Source organism: Apaloderma vittatum, unplaced genomic scaffold (genome assembly GCF_000703405.1).
Source record: "Apaloderma vittatum isolate BGI_N311 unplaced genomic scaffold, ASM70340v1 scaffold33873, whole genome shotgun sequence".
Classification (NCBI taxonomy): Eukaryota; Metazoa; Chordata; class Aves; order Trogoniformes; family Trogonidae; genus Apaloderma; species Apaloderma vittatum.
The window spans coordinates 24,962-45,888 of NW_009707116.1; the positions used below are offsets into that span (position 1 = coordinate 24,962).

At 41.6% G+C, this 20,927-nt stretch overlaps 1 protein-coding gene across 1 annotated transcript; it reads right to left on the bottom strand.

Moving 5' to 3' along the window:
* Positions 1-1,939: 1,939 nt before the first annotated feature.
* Positions 1,940-10,932, bottom strand: PPP1R17 (protein phosphatase 1, regulatory subunit 17). The gene is made up of 4 exons (XM_009866052.1): positions 10,834-10,932; positions 8,880-9,032; positions 7,486-7,647; positions 1,940-2,114 (listed from the first exon to the last, which is right to left on the bottom strand). Exons 1-4 carry the CDS (start codon positions 10,913-10,915, stop codon positions 2,035-2,037), a joined length of 477 nt encoding a protein of 158 aa, XP_009864354.1. The 5' UTR covers positions 10,916-10,932; the 3' UTR covers positions 1,940-2,034.
* Positions 10,933-20,927: the final 9,995 nt, after the last annotated feature.

The window sequence follows — 20,927 nt, forward strand, 5'->3', positions numbered from 1 at the left end:
CAGGCTATGACTATGCAATTTTAAATGAACTGCAGCAAATGATGTATGTTGCAGCATTTTGGTGGCTGGGCTTCAAGTTGAAGGGATGGTAAATTAGGCTGCTGTGTCGTCAGAGATGTCACTGGGATCATAACTCCTCCTTGGCAAAGAACATACAGTGCTAGGCTTAAAGGGTGCTCAGTTTTTTTCCAAGTTGTGTCAGCATTCCTCGGGCTTGGAAACAAATCCTCTTCAGAGCAGCGAAGACAGTCACATCCTGTTTGTGCTCCTGCCTTGTGTTGTTAAGGGCCTTCCTGTCTAAACATGTATATTCTCACAGCTAAATCATTGCTGATATTCATTCGAATCTTTTCAGAACTCCATGCTCTCGCTCTTGCTGTTTTCTGCACTGAAAATAGTCAGCAACTTCTAGCAGTAAAGCTAGACTTGAATTGCGTGTATTTCTTGTCACATACTTGCTGTGACATGCTTTACTATGTATCTTATATGGATGTTGTTGTATAGATTCATTAGATTTTAAATATTATCTTTTCTCACTGATAGAACAGGATAAAGAAAAGTACACCTCCAAAATGTCAGGTATCCTATTAATAATATCACTGACCTCTTGTACACTTCAATATATGATTATTTATTATAAGTTTGCTGTTTACATCTTGAAGCTGCATATCTGCGAATGGACTGCATTCTCATGAATGATGCTGGGTCAGTAGCTGTGGCAAATGAAGTCTGAAATAGTGTGCTCCTCAGCCATCTGCCTAAGGGTGTTAAAAAGATAACTAAGCTAGTTATAAACTAGTTAGCTAACTAACTATTCTGCCAGGCTAGATAATCTTTAACCTCTCGGCTGAGGTCTGTAAGGATCCAGCCAGCAGTGCTGCTCCATCTAGTGCACAGAGCTGTTAAGGTAAGCACGAAACTACCCAGTTCTACTGATTTTGTATAATATTCTACAAGTACCCGTCTCTGTTTGTACAAGTGCTAGATGCTGTAGCTCACTGTGAAAACAATTCTTGATTGAATCAAAATGAGGTAAAGCGTTAAAAAGGTGTGGTGCTGTTTCACCTTGCAGTATGCATATGCTGTCCAGTAACACTTCTAAAATTTTACTCGGGTCTTACTCTCCTGCTGTAATTTTTAATTTTTACAGTCCCTCCTAACTGGCAAACTAGCACTTGGTTTAAATAGTAGTTGTCAAAAGAAAAAATGTGAAGTAAAAGGATAAACTATTTAATTAGTTTGTCTTTCACCAACCCAGGGATAAAACCTTTGAAAGAAAAAAAAAAAATCCATAGTCTACTCTGGTGTCACAGGCAGGCATTAGCTTCTCATATGTTCTCTTATGAGAGCTCTGCCCTCCATCCTGTTTGACATGTCAGTGCTGACAACCCTTAGCTGTAAATTTTCATTCTGTGGTAAATTGACCCTTTTCTCCTCAAAACCACAAATCACGAGCAGATTCAGGCAGAAGAGGAGTTTGCTTTGCATTTCAGGGACTCCAGCATGGATTCCTGCCCTCCCACCCTCTCCACCTATTCCATCAGCTCTGCACCTGGGAATTTTCACTGTGGTCAGTGTTATTCCAGCCGAGGAAATCTGGACAAATGAGGTGAAGTATCCGGAGAAAATTGGAATTTGAATCTTTAGCTGATGCTTTACCAAGTGCTCTGGTATCTTGTTGCCAGGTACACTGTATTGGAGGTGTCTGTTGTGTTAACCCCTATCACGACATTGCGCAAAGCTAAATCTGATCTGATGTGGATTCTTCATTGACAAAAATCCTGGGAAGCCACTTTTAGTAAACCAAGAGAATTCTTCCAACCCCATGTGTAAGTGAAATTTGTATCATCCTCTCCTGTGATGCTTGCTGGGATTTTGTGAGATGCAGATAAGCACTTGAAGGTAATTTAAATTCAAGTGCCTCCTTGAGAAAATTATTATTTATAAAAATGAAAGATATTTTTTTTCTATGTGCTGCCACTTTGAATGACCCAGAATTATTTACACTGCATTATTGGAAATATCACTGCAATCTTAACTATGAATTGTGTCTCCATCCTTTTCTTCATCTTCCATAATCACTGTTTGCTTTTCTTCTGAAAGCAGTTTAGTGCCTTAAAAACAGAAGGACACAGAAGAAAAAAAAAGAAAAGAAAAGAGAAAGAAGTTAATTTAAAATATTACTTATTCAGAAAATATCAGGATAAGCGGAATTTTTCAGTACGCTGTAATTTTTGATCCAAATGTAGTTTTCCAATACCGTGGGAGTTACTCCTCATGTATTTTTGGCACATCAGTCTCCTGATATTTGGTGAACTAGAACTGGATCACTGCATTTTTAGCAGAAATTGTCAGACACTCTTAACTCCGTGAATAGAGAGATTGGAGTTTCATCTGAGAACCTGTTTGTTAAAACGGTTTGGGAAGCTAAAAAAGGGAAAGTTTACGTGATGAAATAAGTGCTGTGATTAATCTTTGTGCCTGAGCCAGCTCATGTGAAATGCTAGAAATGCTAGAAATGCTAGAATACCCAGTTGCCAGCTGCTATCTTCATTGAAGTTACATACTTTCAATAAGTTGCAAAAGCAACCGAATTAAGATCAATGTGAAAACTGACTCGGGTTGTGGATCATACCTTCTATAAATTTCTGTCTCTCCCTGCCTCTCTCTCTGTCTCTCTTTCTTATACTTAAACCAGTATAAATCTTGAGGCTTTTATCACAATTACAGTATCACAATTACAAGACATCACAATTACAGTAACAGCTGTCTTCATTAGAAATTAATTTAATAGAGTGAAGAGAGAACAATGCATTAGGTCGAAAATGTTCTTGATCCGTGTTTTAACAGATTGTGATGGTTTTGCCTGTTACTATGACCTGTAAGATATATTTTTATGCCCACATTCCTTGGTGTGGAATTTAATATAGTCTAAAAACAGGATGAGGGTTACCATTGTGTGGAGACCAAGGAAATTGCTCCCTAATCTAGTGTCCTACTGTTTGCTCTCAGTCTGTACTAATCAGATTTGTTCTGTCAAACCAACTTGTTTTGCTTCTTCCTGCATCGAAAGCCCTTGCACAGAGAAGGCTTTCAGTCTTGACGAGGTCTGAAAATAGAGCAATACCACACAGGAGGATTTTCTTCAACTTTGGAGGCTTTTCAAGAGGTGATGAATTAATGAAAATATTAACCTATACTGCCCTTCATTTAAGCTAGCTCCTGTTTCATTTATATGTGGTTCTTGCAAGCTAGCTGGTTTCAGCAGGACTGAAAGGCGTAAGTGAACATCATTTTGAAACACAAAGGACTTCATTTGTTCAAGCAGCAGCCCAGCAACCACCACTGTTAACTGCAAAGTATTATGGCATTTTATGGAGATGGGTGTAAATGTTCCCCACCCAGACTTCTATTCATGCAGACCACTTATGCAAATACAAACAATTCTTTTTCTCCATGTTGTCTTTGGGGTTTGGGTTGTGGGTTTTTCAGGGAGTAGTGGGCTTTTTTTCAGTGTGTTTTTTTTCATCATGGAGTATTTGAGGAATGAGGAACATTACATGAGTAACTAAAGTATGCTTAAAATGTGAAGCTACAATGGATCATTTGATGAGAGCTAACCTGTTTTTTGGGTAAACTTAGGAATAAGAGATGAGGAATGTAAGCTAAATAAAGCTGTGCTGTGCTTTATGATCATGTCAACTCTCTTCTTTACATTATGAAGTGATAAAGGAAAAGTCTGTTGAGGTAATTCTGATGACCTGGTTATAGCACATAAATGAGCCCTTTATAGCAGATTCTAGAGGCAGCTGTAAGGTAGCAGCCAAGCAGAGGTCTCCAGCTCTCGGCTGGACCTGCATCAGTATCATGCCAGGTGCTTACCACAATCAATACCAATTATCAATTAATCATTTTGGTGACTGATGGACTCCAAAGATTTCTGGTAGAGTTCGGGATTCAAAGCTCAGCCTAGAGCTGCAAGCAGTGAACTTTCCAGACCATGGACTACCAGCAACTTCAAATTCAATTACATACCTTTAAAATCAGCCTTTTAATGCAAAACACTGGAAAGGGCATAAAAATGGTATGCCAAAGATAGAGTTATTTCTATAACACTGGGAAAGGATTCTTTTTCTTTGATATGGTGCTGCTGATTGCTTGTGGAGAAGGTATGCTTTGCTGAATGTGGTTTGGAAAATTTGGGTTTAGAGGAGTGAGGAGGATGTTGGATTTGGGGAATGTTTGTGAGTCAGTCTTTCTCTGTTTACTGTTTAAGTAAATCACTTCACTTCCCTGCTTCTGTTTTCCCAGCTGCATGTATTATGAAATGCAGCTCATGCCACAACTCTGTTTTAAGGATGGATGGGTTGGTCTTTTGATACCTGCAGAGGGATCTGACTAAAGAAAGCAGAGTAGAAATACAACGTAGTAATGTTTTCCCAACAGAACTTGCAACTACTTGCAATTTTTAGCTAGAGGGTAGAACCCAAAAGGCTCACAGAGACATGAGAGCTCCTGTTACAAGGCTCAAACATAGGCAGAAGTTGGCTTAAATCAACCTTTTACCAGATGCCACCTAGCTCTCAGCCACTCCTTCTGGCTTTTAGATCAGAAAGCCACCAAGATGGCACCAGTTCCACTTGACTGTCTAGGGACAACTCCTGCAGCTGGGTTGGGAGAGTATAGGGGTGCTCTGGTCACGTCCCTTGCACAGGAGAAGGGTGAGAGGTGACATTAAACTGCTGGGCTTCTCCTATGTCACTCAGAGGTTTCTGGTGAGGGGAATATGTTATCCTAAAGGAGCTGCCTTAACTGATTTTCTAGTGCATGAGAGAGAGTGAGGGTTTGAAACTGTGGTTTTACTAGTTATTTCTGATCTGATTAAGAAACCCTAAGCAGCCACATCACAGGAACCAGCTCCCATGTTTACATATGTATCTACATTTTTGCTCAAACCCACAGGCCTCGAGAGCTCTCAGAAATACTTCAGTTCATTGAATATATTGCTAAGTGTGGATGGCAATAGAGTGTCCTAGAGCTGAGTATAGCCCTTGGATCAGATTTAAAGCATTTATAGTCAAGTGAGAGGGTAAAAAAGATCATTAGAATTGGGATTTTGTCTTTGTGTCTAATCCCTTCAGAAAGACAAGGTGTTGGCTAACTGAAGGGAAGCTGGCCACTGGAGGAGACCTCTGCTCCTTTGAATGCACATGGCACAAGGTTATTTGTGCCACTTCAGTAGGAGTTTGAAGGCTGAGTGCATTTAGAAATCTGACTCTTGTAGGTGAGTTTTGTGATGCCCAGGCTAGCTAAATATTGATTTCTTTAGTCTCCTTCTGCAGAGAACAGGTAACCATGGATTCCTCCAGATAGTAACGTTCAGATCCTAATTTGGCAGCCTCTTTTCTGTACCTGCATTTCCCATTCGCACTGGGTGTTTGCAAGGTGTAAAACTGATTCTACTTCTCACTTGGATCACATGCCATCCAGCAGCTACATTGATTTTCATTGCTTTGAATGCTCTGTTCGACTTGTTTTTATTAGCGATAGAAAATCTCTGGCCACCCAAAGGAGAAGGGGAACTGTCCTAGAGGGCACATAACCAGATTGTCAAAATGGAGAGAGGTAACACAGCTGCCATTTTTAGCTACATTTACAACAAAGCTATTCGTGTGAACAGCTGCTTAAAAAGGTAATCCGGTAATTAAACTCTTGCTACAAATAATTAAGGGAAGTTTTTTGAATCGGCATCTGAAAGTGGCATTTGGGAGGGATCTGAAATGTTGGAAATGGGGACAATCCTCATGAAGAGGTCACACCAAGCGTGCTGCTTACTGCAGCCATGCCAGTAACAGGGAGAGAGGGACAGAAAAGCCTGTGTATATTTATTTAGTGAATATAGCCCTGCCGGGGCTTCTCAGGTCTCCGAGTCTATAATTCAGGTTCTATTTTGCACAGCAGTTCCACAAGAGCTCACTTTGTTTGTCCTCTGTCTGCTACCTAATGGGATAACCCTGAAAGTAAACAAGTAGTAAATATTGGACCAGCCCTCAGCCATAACAAGTTGCTTTTTCATAGCAAGTCATGGAGCCATCGCTGGAGACTTTCCGTCAGCTGAACTCCGTGTGTTGATATGTACCTCAAAAAGAAAATATGCGTCTTCAGAGTAGGGAGGGAATGAAATTTAGGCACTCAAACATGTAGGTTGTTTTGCCCCTGATACAGGCACAAGTCTGCCACAGGCAAACTGGAAAATAAGCTCAGAGTACAGAATCTGGAAAAGCTGTCTGCAGGGAAGGGATTTGAATACATGTGCTGGAAGGTGGCTTCACCAGTAGGCAAGAAGGTGTCATTGGAGGTATAATTGAAAACAACTGAAAATTGTGTTAGTTGCTATCATTTCCCAACAGCAAATGCACACAGTTTGAATTTTGTTACACATTTGAAGGCCACTGCATTTTATGTTTTCCCCTTTTGAATTCACAAAGAAAGGAAATATCTACTAATACAGGTGCTTCTTTAGACTGATGAAGCCATTTTTGCACTTTATAATTATTAGATGTACAGGAAATTCCACTCAAAGTGTACCTGACACTCAGATGCTTGATGCACTGAGCTGTTTAGTTAGTCACTCAGGGCCAAAGTATCTGCCTCAGGACATCGTCCTGATGATGAGAGGGTTCCTAAGGGAACAGTGTTTTCCAGTTTTGGATCTGGGTTTATTTGTTTGTTCGTTCATTCCTTTATTCATTTTTTTGTCCATCCTGTGATTTGGAAAGGACTAGTGCATAGCATGCAATCTTGGACTAGTTCGCACTAGTTCGCACTAGTTCCTGCATCCCTAGCTAGCACTAGCAATTAAAATTTACATGGTGCTTTATACCTTTAAAGACCTCCAGAAATATTGATGAACTGAGGCTCTTCTGTGCTAGAGGAATGTGGGATACACAAGAAACAAAGGGCACCAAAACGTGGATGGCTGTCATATGGTCACCAAGCAATTTAGCTGCTGCGTTGCACATTATGCCAGAAGCACAGGACTATCTTTAAGGTGCTGTTAACGAGAAGTTCATCACAGTGTGGTTTCCACAGTGCATGTCGGGGACCGTGGAGTTAAGAAGAGGTTAATCAGGACAGCTTTGCTCCAGGTTGAGACACTTGAGTGCTGCTGATCTAAAAATCTGCATGTGCTCATGTTTGGAAAGCAAACCACCTTTGAAGAGGATCATGGATCACCTTTGCAAGAGATAATCAAGTGATCTAATGTCTTCTCTTGCTCGCCTCCCCTTCTGTTCCCAGAGCATGAGCAGGGGATATGAGCCACCATTCCCGTTACATGCTTTGACCAAATGCGTGCAGTTCAGCACGAACTGCTAAATACACTGGGCAGAGGAACCTCCTTCCAGCCTCCTCGCAAGCATACCTGTGATACCAGCCACTTTTTGCTTCCTCTTTTGAGCATCTTTACCTAAGTAAATGTCTTACCTATTATCAAAGGTGGGATGTATATTGCAGGTGTATCTTTTCTCCTGGGCTTCTTCTGCCCCTGTTCAGTGATCTGAGAGCCTGGACTCACTCTTTCTCTCTGTGGCTTCTCTGTGCTACCATACCTTTTCAGCAGATTATCAGAAAAGTCTGAAAGTATGCCTGCAGGCAGGGGACAAAAAAAACACATCAAAACCACAACAGAATGAAAATGCCATCTCAGCCTTGTTCACATTGGAGAAATTTCCACCTATGCAACTTTCCCAATGCCTACTCTGAAGTTAAGCTGCATGAGTACATGATCTGCTCATCACGGTGTACGTACTCTTCAGGTTTTGCAATGGTATACATTTCCTCCAAGTAAATTTATGTCCCAGAGGCTATAGACCGCTGTTACCAGACCATACTATCAGACCAGCCGCTTCTGGCTGTATTTAATGGGCTGAACTGCAGCCTATCAGAAATCATGGTAAAGATGAGTGCAATCTATTCCAGAAGCTTAGACATCTTATCAAAGTAACTTAATCATCCGGTTGCTCAAGCCTCTGCTTGGAAGCACTGTGACCACACAGAAAAGACCTATTTTAAATGATGTTTTCTTTATGATATAGGTGCTGCAGGCACAAAATGCAGCTCTCCAGCCTCTGAGCCACTCTTCCCTAAGGGAGAATTGTGGAGGAAAAGATACATGTGAAAGCTCAACAGAGTCAAATTCAATGCCTGGATTAAAAATACTTGCAAGTCCTAATTGCTTGGTTTTGACTTGGTGAGATGTTGCAGGTACGCAGGGGACCATACAAGTAGTTACAGGCCAAGTCCTCTGTGTATGTGCAGCATGGGAAGAAGAACTCGATGCAGCTGATACGAAAGCACAGCTCTCTCCCTGGAGAGCACAACAAGGAGTGCTTGTTAGCAGAGAGAAGTGACAAACATTTATTCCCAGTGCTGATTTTGGAAGATTGTCACGTTTCAGTGGTAGTCTCCTCCCCATTCTTTCCTTCCCCAGGTTGGTGGCATTTGGCTCTTGACCTTCAGAGGTCAGTAGGTGCACAGCAGCAGGGAGCATCCAACAAGGAGCCCCTCTGTTGCTGCAGTTTTCCGAAACATCCGTCATTTACCAGAGTCCTCAGAAGCACAAGAGTCCTGTGATTTCCAGGAGGAACAACCTTCTGTGGTCTCCTCCCAGCCTTATTCCCCTCCTTCATCTAACATGGAATGCCTTTGAGAAAGTCATCGTCTCTCATCACCTGCCTTCCCAGGTGCACAAGGTGTGGAGCTGAGTTCTTGCCGACATTCAAGGGGGACATAAGTAAATAAGGCGTCTCCAGACTTTTTCCCCGATTCAGGCCCCTCAGCTGAATTGGGATTTCAAAGTCAAGAGATATATTGCTCACCTGTTAGAGGTGGTGGGGTGTGCAAAGCTGGTGTATCTTTTCTCCTTGGCTTCTTTTGCTCCTGTTCAGTGTTTTGGGAAGTTGGTACAGTTTTACCTTTTCTTGGTTTCTTTTTGAGGTCACAGCTCTTAATCAGCTGCTCTGACAGATCTTCTGCAGGGAAAAAAAAAAAGAAAAAAGAAAGATGAATAGAAATTGAAACTGAGGGGAAATGATAAACCAGATGGTGAACAGAAAAGCTTCAATAATACTTCTTTCATCCAAGTAAATTAAAATTCCTGTGGAGAAACATCTCTTAAATAGAAAGTCAGCAAAAGAAGCCTCTGTGCCATATTAAGTGGGAGTCAAGGGTCTTTAGGTGGTTCTTCTGGGTTGTAGGTGGTGGACATGAAGCAGAAGGTGAGCTGTGGGCAGCTGTGTGTGTTACATGGCAGAAGGAGGGCTGCATCATTGTATGCAGAGGTCCCACGCTCATCCCTGTTTCATCCCACACTAACTTTAAAGGCTACGTCTTCAAGAGTTATAATGGCACTTCTGTGAAGGAAATATTTACATATGCAAAGCCAGCCTGAGATATTGGCAAACTAAGCCTGTATATTGTTCCCTTTAAGAATTGGCTTTATTTCCTGAGCCACTGAGCCGTTGGTATTCACTTTTGATTTACATAACATTACATAGGAGTTTTGGTTTTCCCTTAAAATGATCCTTGACTCACATTATTCAGATGGTCAGCGTGATTTTCTGCAAGGATCTGCATTTCTGGGCAGCTTATGCAAGCCGAAAATACTGAAGATAGCCTGTCATTAGTATCATCACGTGAACCGGTGCTTTGATTTCTTAAAAGCTGATGATTTGTCTTCAGCTAAGTTGCCCTCAAACCCTGATTGCAGATTTGGGTGCAATGGGACTTCGCTCTAGACTCGCCCACCCTGTTTGAGGCAGCCATACTTCTGCGAGCCTGCGCGTGAAGTCTCTGTAAGATGTGAAGTCTTTTTCTGGCCCTCACAGTCCTCCTACGCAGTCTTAATGAGCTCATTTAACCTCCCGCTGCCACAGTTTCCTGGCTCTAGAATGGGGCTCATTCTGTACCTATTTAAAGAAGTGATTTTATGGAACAGTTATGTCTAGTGCGCCAGCAGCTCTAAAAGTGGTGCCTGTGGCTAGAAATGCTGTGTGGCAGAGGCAGAACCTTCCTTGCAGGCCAGATAAACAAAGTTCATAAAATTGTGCTTGCCGGCAGTGAGACACATTTTTTTGACAAGCAAGAGAAATTGCATTTGTGTTTTGTTATTGTCATCACAAGGGTAATGATGAGCAAATAGATTTTTGTTTCTGGGCTGCTAAATGGCAATTTTGCAAGGCAGGAGTGAAGAAATAACATTTGAAGCAGAGGCAAAGACCATGAATATGCAAAAAGCACATCTATCAAGTATGAAGGAATGTGGTGGAACTAAGATGCTGCTGGTACTCTCAATGCAAAAGTTATGTATGAAGTCGGTTCAGGAGAGGAAACAGATTGATGATGAAGGAGAAAATGTCTTTAGAAAGCCACCCCAGTGAAAACAAAAGGGTTGTTTGAAAGCTTTTACTGAAATTGCATATGGAAAATGTGTTCAGGGAAGGCTCAGCTACATCCTAGCTTTCAGTTTATTGTGGTATAAATGAAGAAACTGCTCTGGTTTTTTTCTTTACCAGGGAAAGGAACAATGAATTATTTTTTTCTTTGTCCTCTTTAATTAACTTTGCTCTGGAGCTTTGGATGATATTTATATGCAGGAAAAATTCTCTGACTTTCCATCTGGCATCAGAAGTGTCAGCAGAAGGTGTAATCTATTGGGTTTCATGATGGCTCAGTTGTGTTGCTGGAGGGGAAAAACAGACACTGGACAGGACCTAATGATGTGAAGACAACACGTCTCTAATTACTGCAATGACATCATCTAATAACACTTACCTAAATGGTTACAGTGTGAATCTCGCTTGTCCAGTCTGTCTTCTGGGATATCAAGTGGCTGAACACATTCTGTTGACATCATTGAAACGGGCTTTTCTCCCCCTTGAAAGTTACTATACCCAAAAAAACCCAAACAAAAAGCAGCATGACATATGACATAAAGCAGACATATTGGTGCTATGTATCCTCTTGCTAGCCAGATCATGAGAAGTTCTTGTCTTCCAGCTGCTCTCTGTCATGCAGTCTGCTGGCCTGATTTTGCTCATGCATGCTAAAAGATGCATTTATTCACAGCCTTGGTTACAGAGACAATATCTCATTTTTCCACCGTTCAAGTTAAGAGCAACCCACACCTATACAGGAACTACATTAGCTCTACAGAAAAATAGTGAGTTAAATCATACCGAAAGTGCTCTCACATACACAAAATAAATGATAGGAAATATAAGTTTTGTTCTGATTTTCTTCTCCATTTTTTCTCAAGTGTAAACTAAGGATCATATCTGATGCTTATCATACATTCTAACTTTAATTATAAATGCTGTTGAGTTAGCCTTACAAAGCCAGCTATTCTAAGAGAGCTTGGATATCCCTGAGGACCCAGGTGTGGATGTTGCCTCTGAAAAATGGCCAGTGCCCAGAGGCCCCAAAGCCCGAATGAGGTAGACTTACTCATCACCTTGGTAAGACCATGGGAACTCATGACAAAGCTGTTCAAGCACCTGTGCTCTGTAGGACTCACTGGATTTATATTTTGGCTGGTTTATTCCCCCTTTCCTCACAACTGCAGGGGGTCATGAGAGCTGCTGAACTCCTGAGATGAACTACCAGCATCCCCCAAGCTGCCATTTGGTCCTAGACTCACTCACCCTGGGGCCACCTCAGATGTCACCCCAGGAAGAAGTCAATTAGACCCTTTTTTTACTGCTGATTATTCTAGGATTGCTTAGCAGAAACCAGGCAGAATGACAGAGGAATGTTAAAGGAAAAAAACCCTCAACCTGAAGGTGCAGTCTGGGTGATGTGGGTATCTCCTTCAACAAAAGCTGTGGTCGTCTCTTACTTACAACCTCTGTTCCCCATTTTTGAGGAATAAGAGCAGATTGTGACTTTCCTATAGTGAGGAGGAAGGCAACAAGTAAGAGAACAAACCAGGGGACAAGATGAATCGTAGAAGAAAGACAGGAGAAATTGGGAAAAAATGGAGGAAGGAAGGAAGGGAAGGTGGAGAGGAAAAGGTAAACAGGTGAAAGGAAAGGCAGTGAAAAACAGAGAAAAAGAACCTGAAAAGGATAACAAGATAAGAGGCTCTACTGTAGAAGTTTGTGTTGCTGGAAGTAAAGAAATTACCTATATAGTTTTGCTGTAAATTATAGTGGTCATTTGTTAAATAAGAAGCAGAACAGTAGGGGAATTAACCTCATTTCTATGGCTAAACTTTTATCTATGTAAAGAGCAATTAATCCTCAAGCAAAATCCAGTCACCTAAATATTTGCCAAACAAAATATGAAAGGTCACACTCTTAATCCGGCACTGAGCTAATTCTTCAGGGGATGGAAAAACATGACCTAAACTCCAGTGACTTCAAAGTAAGTGGAGCAATGCTGGAGGACAGTAATAAAAAAGTCAGGAACTTTGACTCACAATGTATGCATGAGATTAACTCCCATATCCTTCACTGTTCAAAATTCACACAAGCTTGTAAACTTCTACAAATCCTTAACATGTTGCAGTTGCTCTGTTTATCTATGGCTTAAAATGAAACAGTTGTAATTTTATGTAAAACAAAAACTTATTGTCTGGCTATATGAAGGCTCACACAGCATTTTGTGATTTGAGGGAGGTTTTTTTCTTCAGTGCCATTTGATTTTATTTGATTTAATTAGGGTACATTGGCTAAATATTCTGATTGTAGGGAAAATGGTCTTTTCTAAGTGATAATCTGTTTAGAAACTTTTCAGTAAAATCAGGGACACCATTCTGACACTATGGACTTTTTTGAACAGGTCTAGAGGTAAAAAAGCTGAGGGTAGATAGGAAAATCTAAATGTAAAATTGATAGTAAGTTATACTGACTGGAAAAGCCTTATGAAATATGATTAACTAACTTTGACCTGATTCCACTAAATTGTTTCACTGAATTGTTTCACCTAATAAAAGTAAAGCTTTGTAAAGAGATTCAGTGTAGGATTGATATATGCAGATTACGAGAGACTTCCTTAATTGTTTTTTTTCTTAATACAGTAGTTTGAAAAATAGTATTTTAAAATAAAACTCTTAGACTTATCTTCACATTTTCATAGCCACATATGCAAAGCCCTTGGCATCTTTAGTGCTTTAAAATACAATTTACAGCCCAACCTCTGACACCCACCTTTTTTTATAAAAAGAACCAAACAAAGCACATTTGCCCTGTAGGTCAGCATTGCCTTGCTTATAAAAGCATTTCCACGCTGCACATTGTTACAATCTGTGTGACAAAAAAATGAGAAGTGTACCAAAAAATGTATCATGCATTTGGGTGTCTATACATTGGCACATGATGTGCGAACCAGCACGTGCTGTTATGTCCCGTTGCCGTGTGTTACACGTTCAGAGGTGAGGTGATGTATGTTAGCAGCGTAATGATGCTTTCCCAAACCACTAAAATCAATTCCCACCACTAAAGGAACAGATTCCCCAGGAATGTGGGAAGGAAGATAGCTGTGGGGACTGTATGAAGTCACTGATTTATAAAAATGGAAGCACATTCTCAGATTTTCGTGTGCTAAGTACAACTCTTTTCCTAGCAGCCTTCATGCTAGCAACATCTACACTTTCTGCTGCCATGGGCAATGCTTGCTGTTTATGTGATAGACTAAGTGGGTTTTTTTCTTGCACTCCATTATATATCTCATGACAGAATGATCCACATTCATCCTTTGTGTGACTGTAATGGTTACAGTGGAGCTCTAAATCAGACTCAGCAGGAGACACTTCCCAAAATGCATATAGATTTTTCCTTATGAATTAGGATTCAATAGTCATTTAAGCCTGAGACTTTGGTAAAGCATGGCTAGACTGCGCCACCCCCTGCAGAGATATGTACCTTCAAGGAGTCACTTCTGGGAAAAGACAAGACTGATAGATACCTTAAATGTCAAGACAAGCTCTAGCTGTGCCTGCACAATTTTGCATTTGCTCCTTCTAAAAGCATTCGGAATTCAGTAGGATTGGCTCCACTCACAGACAGGGCAAGGCAAGGAATGGTAAGGCAGAGTGAAGAGTGAAGGGCTGAATAAAAGCTCCTTCAGTTTCATTTGGATGAGCTCTCGTGCTTAGTCACTGTCCTACAATAGCAGGACTCCTTTGGGCACACACACTTGTAAGAGGTGGTGATTCAGATGACAGATATCTAAACTTTTCACTTTCTAGACATCAGCTTTAGATTTCTAGGTAGCTTGAAGCATGCTCTATTTGTGTTTTCTGAATTATCAGTTGCTATGTACGCTTGATTAAAGTTCCCAAACAAATCTATTCAGAGAAAGGAGATGTACAGCTTCTACCACTCACTAACATAATCTTAAAGCACATAAATTCCTTTTTTTGCTTAAATTGTGGGTCTCCACCGAAAGTCCCATAATGCCACCAGTTCCAGGCTTCAATTAGGTAAAAGTATTCTGCCTAGAGGCAGACAAAGAAACCAGTTTATTTTACTATTTTAGTGTGCAATTGATTTAATGTAGATATTTGTTGCAAGTAATCAGGCTAGAGCTTAGGGAATACTCAGCAAAGCTATTCTCCCATATTTCTACCAAAATGATGTAAATCCTTTGAGGCCATCTAGTCATGTGACATTTAAACCAACTTGAAATGGAATCTCATGAGAAAACCATAGAAAAGTAAAGCTTTGAGAACAAAACTAAAGAGCTGAATTTTTTTTTTTTTTTGATTCTCAACTAGGCACACAAATGGCTTTGAATAGGGGAAGGTTAAATCTCCATTTCTTGTGTTCTCATAGGATTTAAATGCTTGTAGGTACTGTGCAGCTAGATGGAAAATAGGTACCTATGGATATTTGCATCCAAGGGACAATGCAGTTCTCAAATGAGTCATCAGTAGGCATTCTTACCTGTAAGATGGAGCAATTAATTTCTAATCTGCAATTTTTGTAACAGTTTGCAGAGGCTAAGAGGGTATCAATGTCAAGAATGCTCACCACTGCACATTAAGGGCATTACACCTGCATGTCATTTCATCGTATGCTGAATACTTAGAATTTCTGAACTGACCATTTGCAAGATCTCCACAAACTGTTCTTCTGAGGCCTTCAGTAAACCATGTGGTGTTGTCCACAGTCACGTGGATTTGTCTTTTTTTTTCCTTTTTTTTCCATGTTAAAGGGAATGTTTTCTTTCCACAATTGACAAAATCCCCAAGAAAAGACATACTCTAGTTTGCAGGACATACATAGTCATTAATGAAACCACTGGCATGTTGATAAAGTTGCTACCTAAATAAAAGTACTCTTGAGAGCATCTTTGTTGGATGGCAGCTGGCATTCTGAATTTAGTATTTTCTCTTTTTTTTGGTAGGTTGATAATAACATTGTGACAGCTGTATGGCAGTACATATCTTCTTCTAGACCCAGAGCACTTCATAAGAACATATTTTTACCATGAGAAAAGTTTAAAACCAGAAGCAGAGGCAACTAGGTCCCTGGGGTGGGACAGCAATGCACATATGCTTGTCTGTGTTCCCATAGCACCTGGCCTTGCTGCCACTGATGCCCTTTTGGAAATGGGAACAGGTGGGAAAATACCATGCAGATGGGAGGCAGAGGCTGGACTACAACAGCTATGGTCCAGCCTGCCTGGAGGGTTTCACTGCCCTGCTCAAGATTGCTGCTCAGGCATCAGGGTTTGGCCTTTAAGACCAATGCCTCTCATCCCACCACGCACACACTCATGGTCTCCTGACAGATGCTGATTTTTGATTGCTTTGCCCCTCTCTGTCTGGTTGCAATGAGCACATGAGCAAAGAGGGAGAGGCAGGCTCCCAGCATCCTTACCTGCTCCTCTCTCCCCTCTCTAAACCTACACAAGATGCAGAGACAGATCTGTCCTTCCTTCTGATGCAGGGTCCTATGGTGTGAGTGGGCCCCCTTATTTGCATGAAGTCATTTAAAAATGTGTACAGAAGGAATAAGGTACTGTCATTTGGATGAAGTCATCTTGCACCCATGTTCCCAACACAGAGCTCCTCTGAAGCGGCTTAGGGGCCAAAGGGAATGGTACCACACCTGCCTGTATTTTTAAGCATATTTAAAACTCCTTAGAAAACAGATATTTGAAAGCCTGATCCATATGCTACCCTCCACGCAAGACTTTTGCAACTAATGATTGCAGAAAACCAGAGGAATTGCCTGGGAGAAGTTTCCTCTCACAGAGAGTGTGCTTCTGGGGCTAGTTTAAAGTCCTGGTTGGGCTGTGGACTGACGCACACTTCCTCCCATATACATATACATATACATATACATATACATATACATATACATATACATATACATATAGCAACCATTAACCTTTGGTTGATGGGGAAAGAAAAAAAAAAAGAAGATACATTTGCACAGGTTCTGGTCACAAAGAATTTGTCTTCGGAGAAAACAAAAACAACAAAGACTTAATTATTTCCGTGAGGTACAAACTAACTGTTCCACATGCCAACCCTTTACAGTGGGGTAAGAAGACCTGATACCAGTTCCCACCCTGCTGGCTTGTATTGCCTGCCTGCGATCTGTCCCAGCAGTTAAAGTCAGTTGAAGTAGTTATCTCTGAAAGCGCTCTCCTCCCCATGCCCCCATCACGCATTCCAGCCTCAGTGCGGTCGTACCCCAACTTTCCCCACCTGATTCCATCCCCAGCCCCGCTCCCCTCGCCGGCAGTGGCTGCTGCAGAACTGAAAAGAAAAAGAAAAAAAAAAAAGAGGAAAAAAAGCAAAGAGAAAGGCACCCAGGCGGAAGGGAATTGTGCAGCTGGAGTACTTACGAAGCGGTGCGGAGGGTGTGCTTTGGCGTCGGGTCTGGCCGGAGCGGGACCCTTCTGGGCTGGGGCTGCAGCTGGTGCTCCCGCCCGCCTTATCTAGGGAGACGTCGCTATGGCAACGCCGCGCTCCTCCGCAGGGGGAAGAGCATCACCGCTCCCCTGTCCCAGCAGCGGCTTGGAATCGCCTTCCCTTCCTCTTCCCACGAGCTGCTGAGGCCGAAGGAGAGCGGACGGGATGGGGGAAGACGGGTCAAGGCGAAGGCATGTCTCCTGCCGGGCACCGAAAGCCGCGGAGGCTGCTGCTCTCCGGGAAGCAGGGGGAGGATGCGAAAGCTTTGGTGCAGAGAACCAAAAGGGTGAGCTGCAGCCACCGTGGCAAGAGGAGCAAAGAAAATGGCAAGGGGAGGGAAGGAGGCTGGTGCCGTGTGGGATCCCGGGGGAGAGCTGGGGATAAAAGTGGAGCGAGGAGGCAGGGCGCCTCTCTAGGAGCGGCAATAAAACTGGTGCGCACCGTCTCCGGCACCAAGGTTCAGGGCTGACTGCGGTGTTTGTGTATGTATCTGGCCACAACTGATTATACAAATGTGGTATTTATGGGGCCAGGCAGGGAAGTCTTCTGTGGCTGCCAGTTGTTTGCCAGCAGAGCCCGTTCTCTTCTATTTTAGCCCATGCCTTTGGATAGAGCTGTTATTTCAACTGAGGGAAAAGTATACAAACACGCCTGACGTTGGAAAAGCTCTGGAAGAAACACTCTACTCAGTAGTGAGATGGTGACCTGCCCCTCTCTTAGCATTCATGTGCAACAAAAATCCCTTTGTCTCTGCCCTTTTATTAAAACATCTTTAAAAACTAAAACTGCTTGAAGTTGTGGTTATTGCCTCCTTCTCTTTCCACCCCCACTCAGTGACTGCAATTGTGTGCATACTTGAAATTAGTCGAAGTCCCTTTCATAAATAATATATTGTTCAGAAGGCCTGAAGGGCCAAAGTGCCAATTGCCAGCCCTGCAAATGGTGCAGAACCTGTATGCTTCAGATGAGGTTCTGCAAAGTGCCAAACGTTAAATGCTCTAAAGGCACCGTCTGGAAGAACTAGGAGCTTTCCCCATCGACGTCTGGGGCAGAAAAGCATGCTCACTACCTTGCATGAAGGTGTAGGTTGGATGTGCTTAGGTTTCTGTCACCCATTTTTAAAAGCGAGCTCATACATGCTTCAATTGCTCTTGAAAAATCGGAGCATAGGCCCCTAAGAAAAGTACAACAAGAATTTTTGGGAAAGGTTGATTGCTATCCAAAAAAAAACCCCACCAAAATCAACAACCCTAAACTTCTCCAAACCACAGAACTCCCAACCTGTTCATAAAAATATTTTTCTATATACTTTGATTTTACTTTCAACATTGTGAAGACCTCTCTTCTGCAGTAAGTTTATATATAAAAAATTTTACACCAAAATACTTTTTACTTAGAAACAGAAGTTATTTCATATTTTCCTGTGAACTCTGAAAAATCAGAATGAGATCACTGAAAATGAGCTCAGAAAATTAAAAACTCAAATCAGAGATATATTTTGAAACTCAGCTCAAGATTGTAAAAATACATTTTCATTGTTCTGATTGAAGAAGCCAGTCAGTCATTTATAGCACTGGAAAAATTCCCTGAGGATGAAAAAAATCATTTCCTGTTCTGGCCACCAGATCCCAAGGATACTTTAGGCATATTCCAGGATAGCTTTACTCATGAGGAAAGTGTCCTTTCACATTCAGCAGTCACATATCCAACTCTAGTCACCTCTTATATTTAGCAGGTACCACACGATGCCATGAAGCATTTTCCTGGAGCTGAAGATTTATCCCAGTCTTTCCAGAGGGGCTGTCATATTACCAGTGAGATGGAGGATTTACTCCTAAATATGATCTTTTAAATGTTTACAGTTGTTGTCCTCCTTGTAAGAAGGTTGGGACTCCTGCCAGCTTTCTAATCCTTCCTGCTCATTTTTTTTTTTCACAAACACAGCCTGGAAAATAGTCTGAATCTGTAATAAATCTGCACTTTAACCCTCTTCCCTTGTATGTGAGTATTCCCATCAGCACTTGGGGCAGTACTCATGTAATTAAAGATAAGACCATGTCTAAAAGTTTCCACGCTAGTGCTTTAGAAAAGAGGAGATGCAGCTTTGACAGATGGGAAAGGAGGAGAAGATCTAAGATAAACCTGATAAATACAAAAACACATCCACACACACACACATATGTGTATTTAACTACTACCTACCTATACATTTGTTACTTTTAGATTTGTTTCTGGCTTGGTTTGCAATTCAAGGGTCAAATTCTCAAATGTGAGAATTTGACTTTCCTTTGATATTTTTTTTCCTGTTAGAACTTTCCTTTTCTATACTGAAAAGTTGGCTTCTTGAAGCTTTTCAGCACAGCGTTAAGAGAGTGATTCCTTGAAAGGGGCCCCCGGATGTTTTGCTTGCTGGTCAATAGTGGGTCTACAGTTGGTTTTGCAGTGCAAGCACAGCTAGTTTTTCAACACTGTGGTAACTAATAAAGATTATTTTCCAACTGTAATTTTACTCACAGTGAACTCACTTTGCCTCTGTCCCAATGAAAGACAAAAATCAGATCTCACTCCTGGCAGTGCTAGTCCAGTACTAATCAATTAAAACACTGAATTTCTAGAAGCGGAAGGTAGATAAAGCTCTCTTCCTTATGTATTACTGCTGCCGTGCTCATTTGGGCCAGATCGTATGTAACAAATAACACAGCACTGCTGCGATGGGTTTGGAGGGTTGATTTTTCAGGAAGTCCTAGCAGAACAAGGCTATTATCATGCCTTGATTCATAGTACAAAGCAGGGTCATTGGTTTATTTAGAAGTCTTATGTTAAATAAAAAAATCCCACTTTTGGGATGAGAGGGAAATTACTCCAGGTTAATAGCTCAGCTTGGCCGAGTGCTGAGGGTAGCAAACCTCAGCCTCCATGGAGCTCTTACAGTTCCTGTCCTTTCTCTGTACCATCATCAAATTAATCCTTACTGTGGTGGATTTCTATGCTGGCCATCCTTTAAAGAAACACTGTCTTTGTAATAAACAGTCTGGAAAAAATGGCAAAAATGCAAAGAAGACTGTACAGGCCATGTGTTGCCTGATCTAGTTGAGGGGTGGCCCTGCCCATGACAAGGATGTTGGAATAAATGATCTCTAAGGTCCCTTCCAGCCTATGCCATTCTATGATATGATATGAGATAAGACTGCCTACAAAGTAAGAGTGTGGAGCAGAGCAGCTGATGCTGCCTGCAGAAGCAAGGACAAGTCTTCTGGAAGGGACTGTGCCACAGAGGAGAGAAAGAAGGCATTGCAGACCATCAGAGGAGTCGTATCAAAGTATATGTTCCTACACAAAACCCTCTCTCTAAAGAGGCGAGGGTGATCATAGTGATCAGTACCAGGAGGCCCGTTGTCACCTCTGCATATTCTATATCTACTGCAGAAGACCATGAAAGATATTAAAAACTAGTGTACGATCAAAGGTATATAGGGAGATGTTTCACTGCTGATAAGGTGGAATGGAAGGGTGCTTTCAATCTAATGGGTCTTAAGCATCTGAAAACTATTAATGATCCAGCTCTGAGTGGCTTCTCTATGCAGTAACATGTGGTTACATCCAAGATAATACTCTCTCCAGATATGCATACTCAGGGCTCACACTATCCTGATGTGCCTGAGCACACCTCCAGCCTGCAATGCTTATTTCTGCATGAAAGTGAACTGCATGGTACAGAAAGTCTGGTCCAGGTTTATGCTAACTCCCAAGTCTCGGCATGCTTGTGCATGCCCAGAGTAAGTTCATACTTGAAGAATTAAAGAATTGTATCATTTGAGGACCAATTTATTTGTTTAGTCATGTCATAAATGTTGTCATAGGCATAAAACAGACTATGGTTGATTAAATTAGTTACTTTGCAGCCAGAGAAGTTCAATCAACAGATTAAAGTGCCATGTTGATATTTTGTATCAAACAGATTGCTTAAAGTACGGTCAACACTTGCCTTTGGTGTTTTCCC

Coding starts and splice junctions, on each gene's coding strand:
- PPP1R17 (XM_009866052.1), bottom strand. CDS start 10,915: ATGATGTCAACAGAATGTGTTCAGCCACTTGATATCCCAGAAGACAGA. Junction 9,033..10,833: donor TTCACACTGTAACCATTTAG/GTAAGTGTTATT, acceptor TTTTCCCTGCAG/AAGATCTGTCAGAGCAGCTG. Junction 7,648..8,879: donor CACCCCACCACCTCTAACAG/GTGAGCAATATA, acceptor CCCTGCCTGCAG/GCATACTTTCAGACTTTTCT.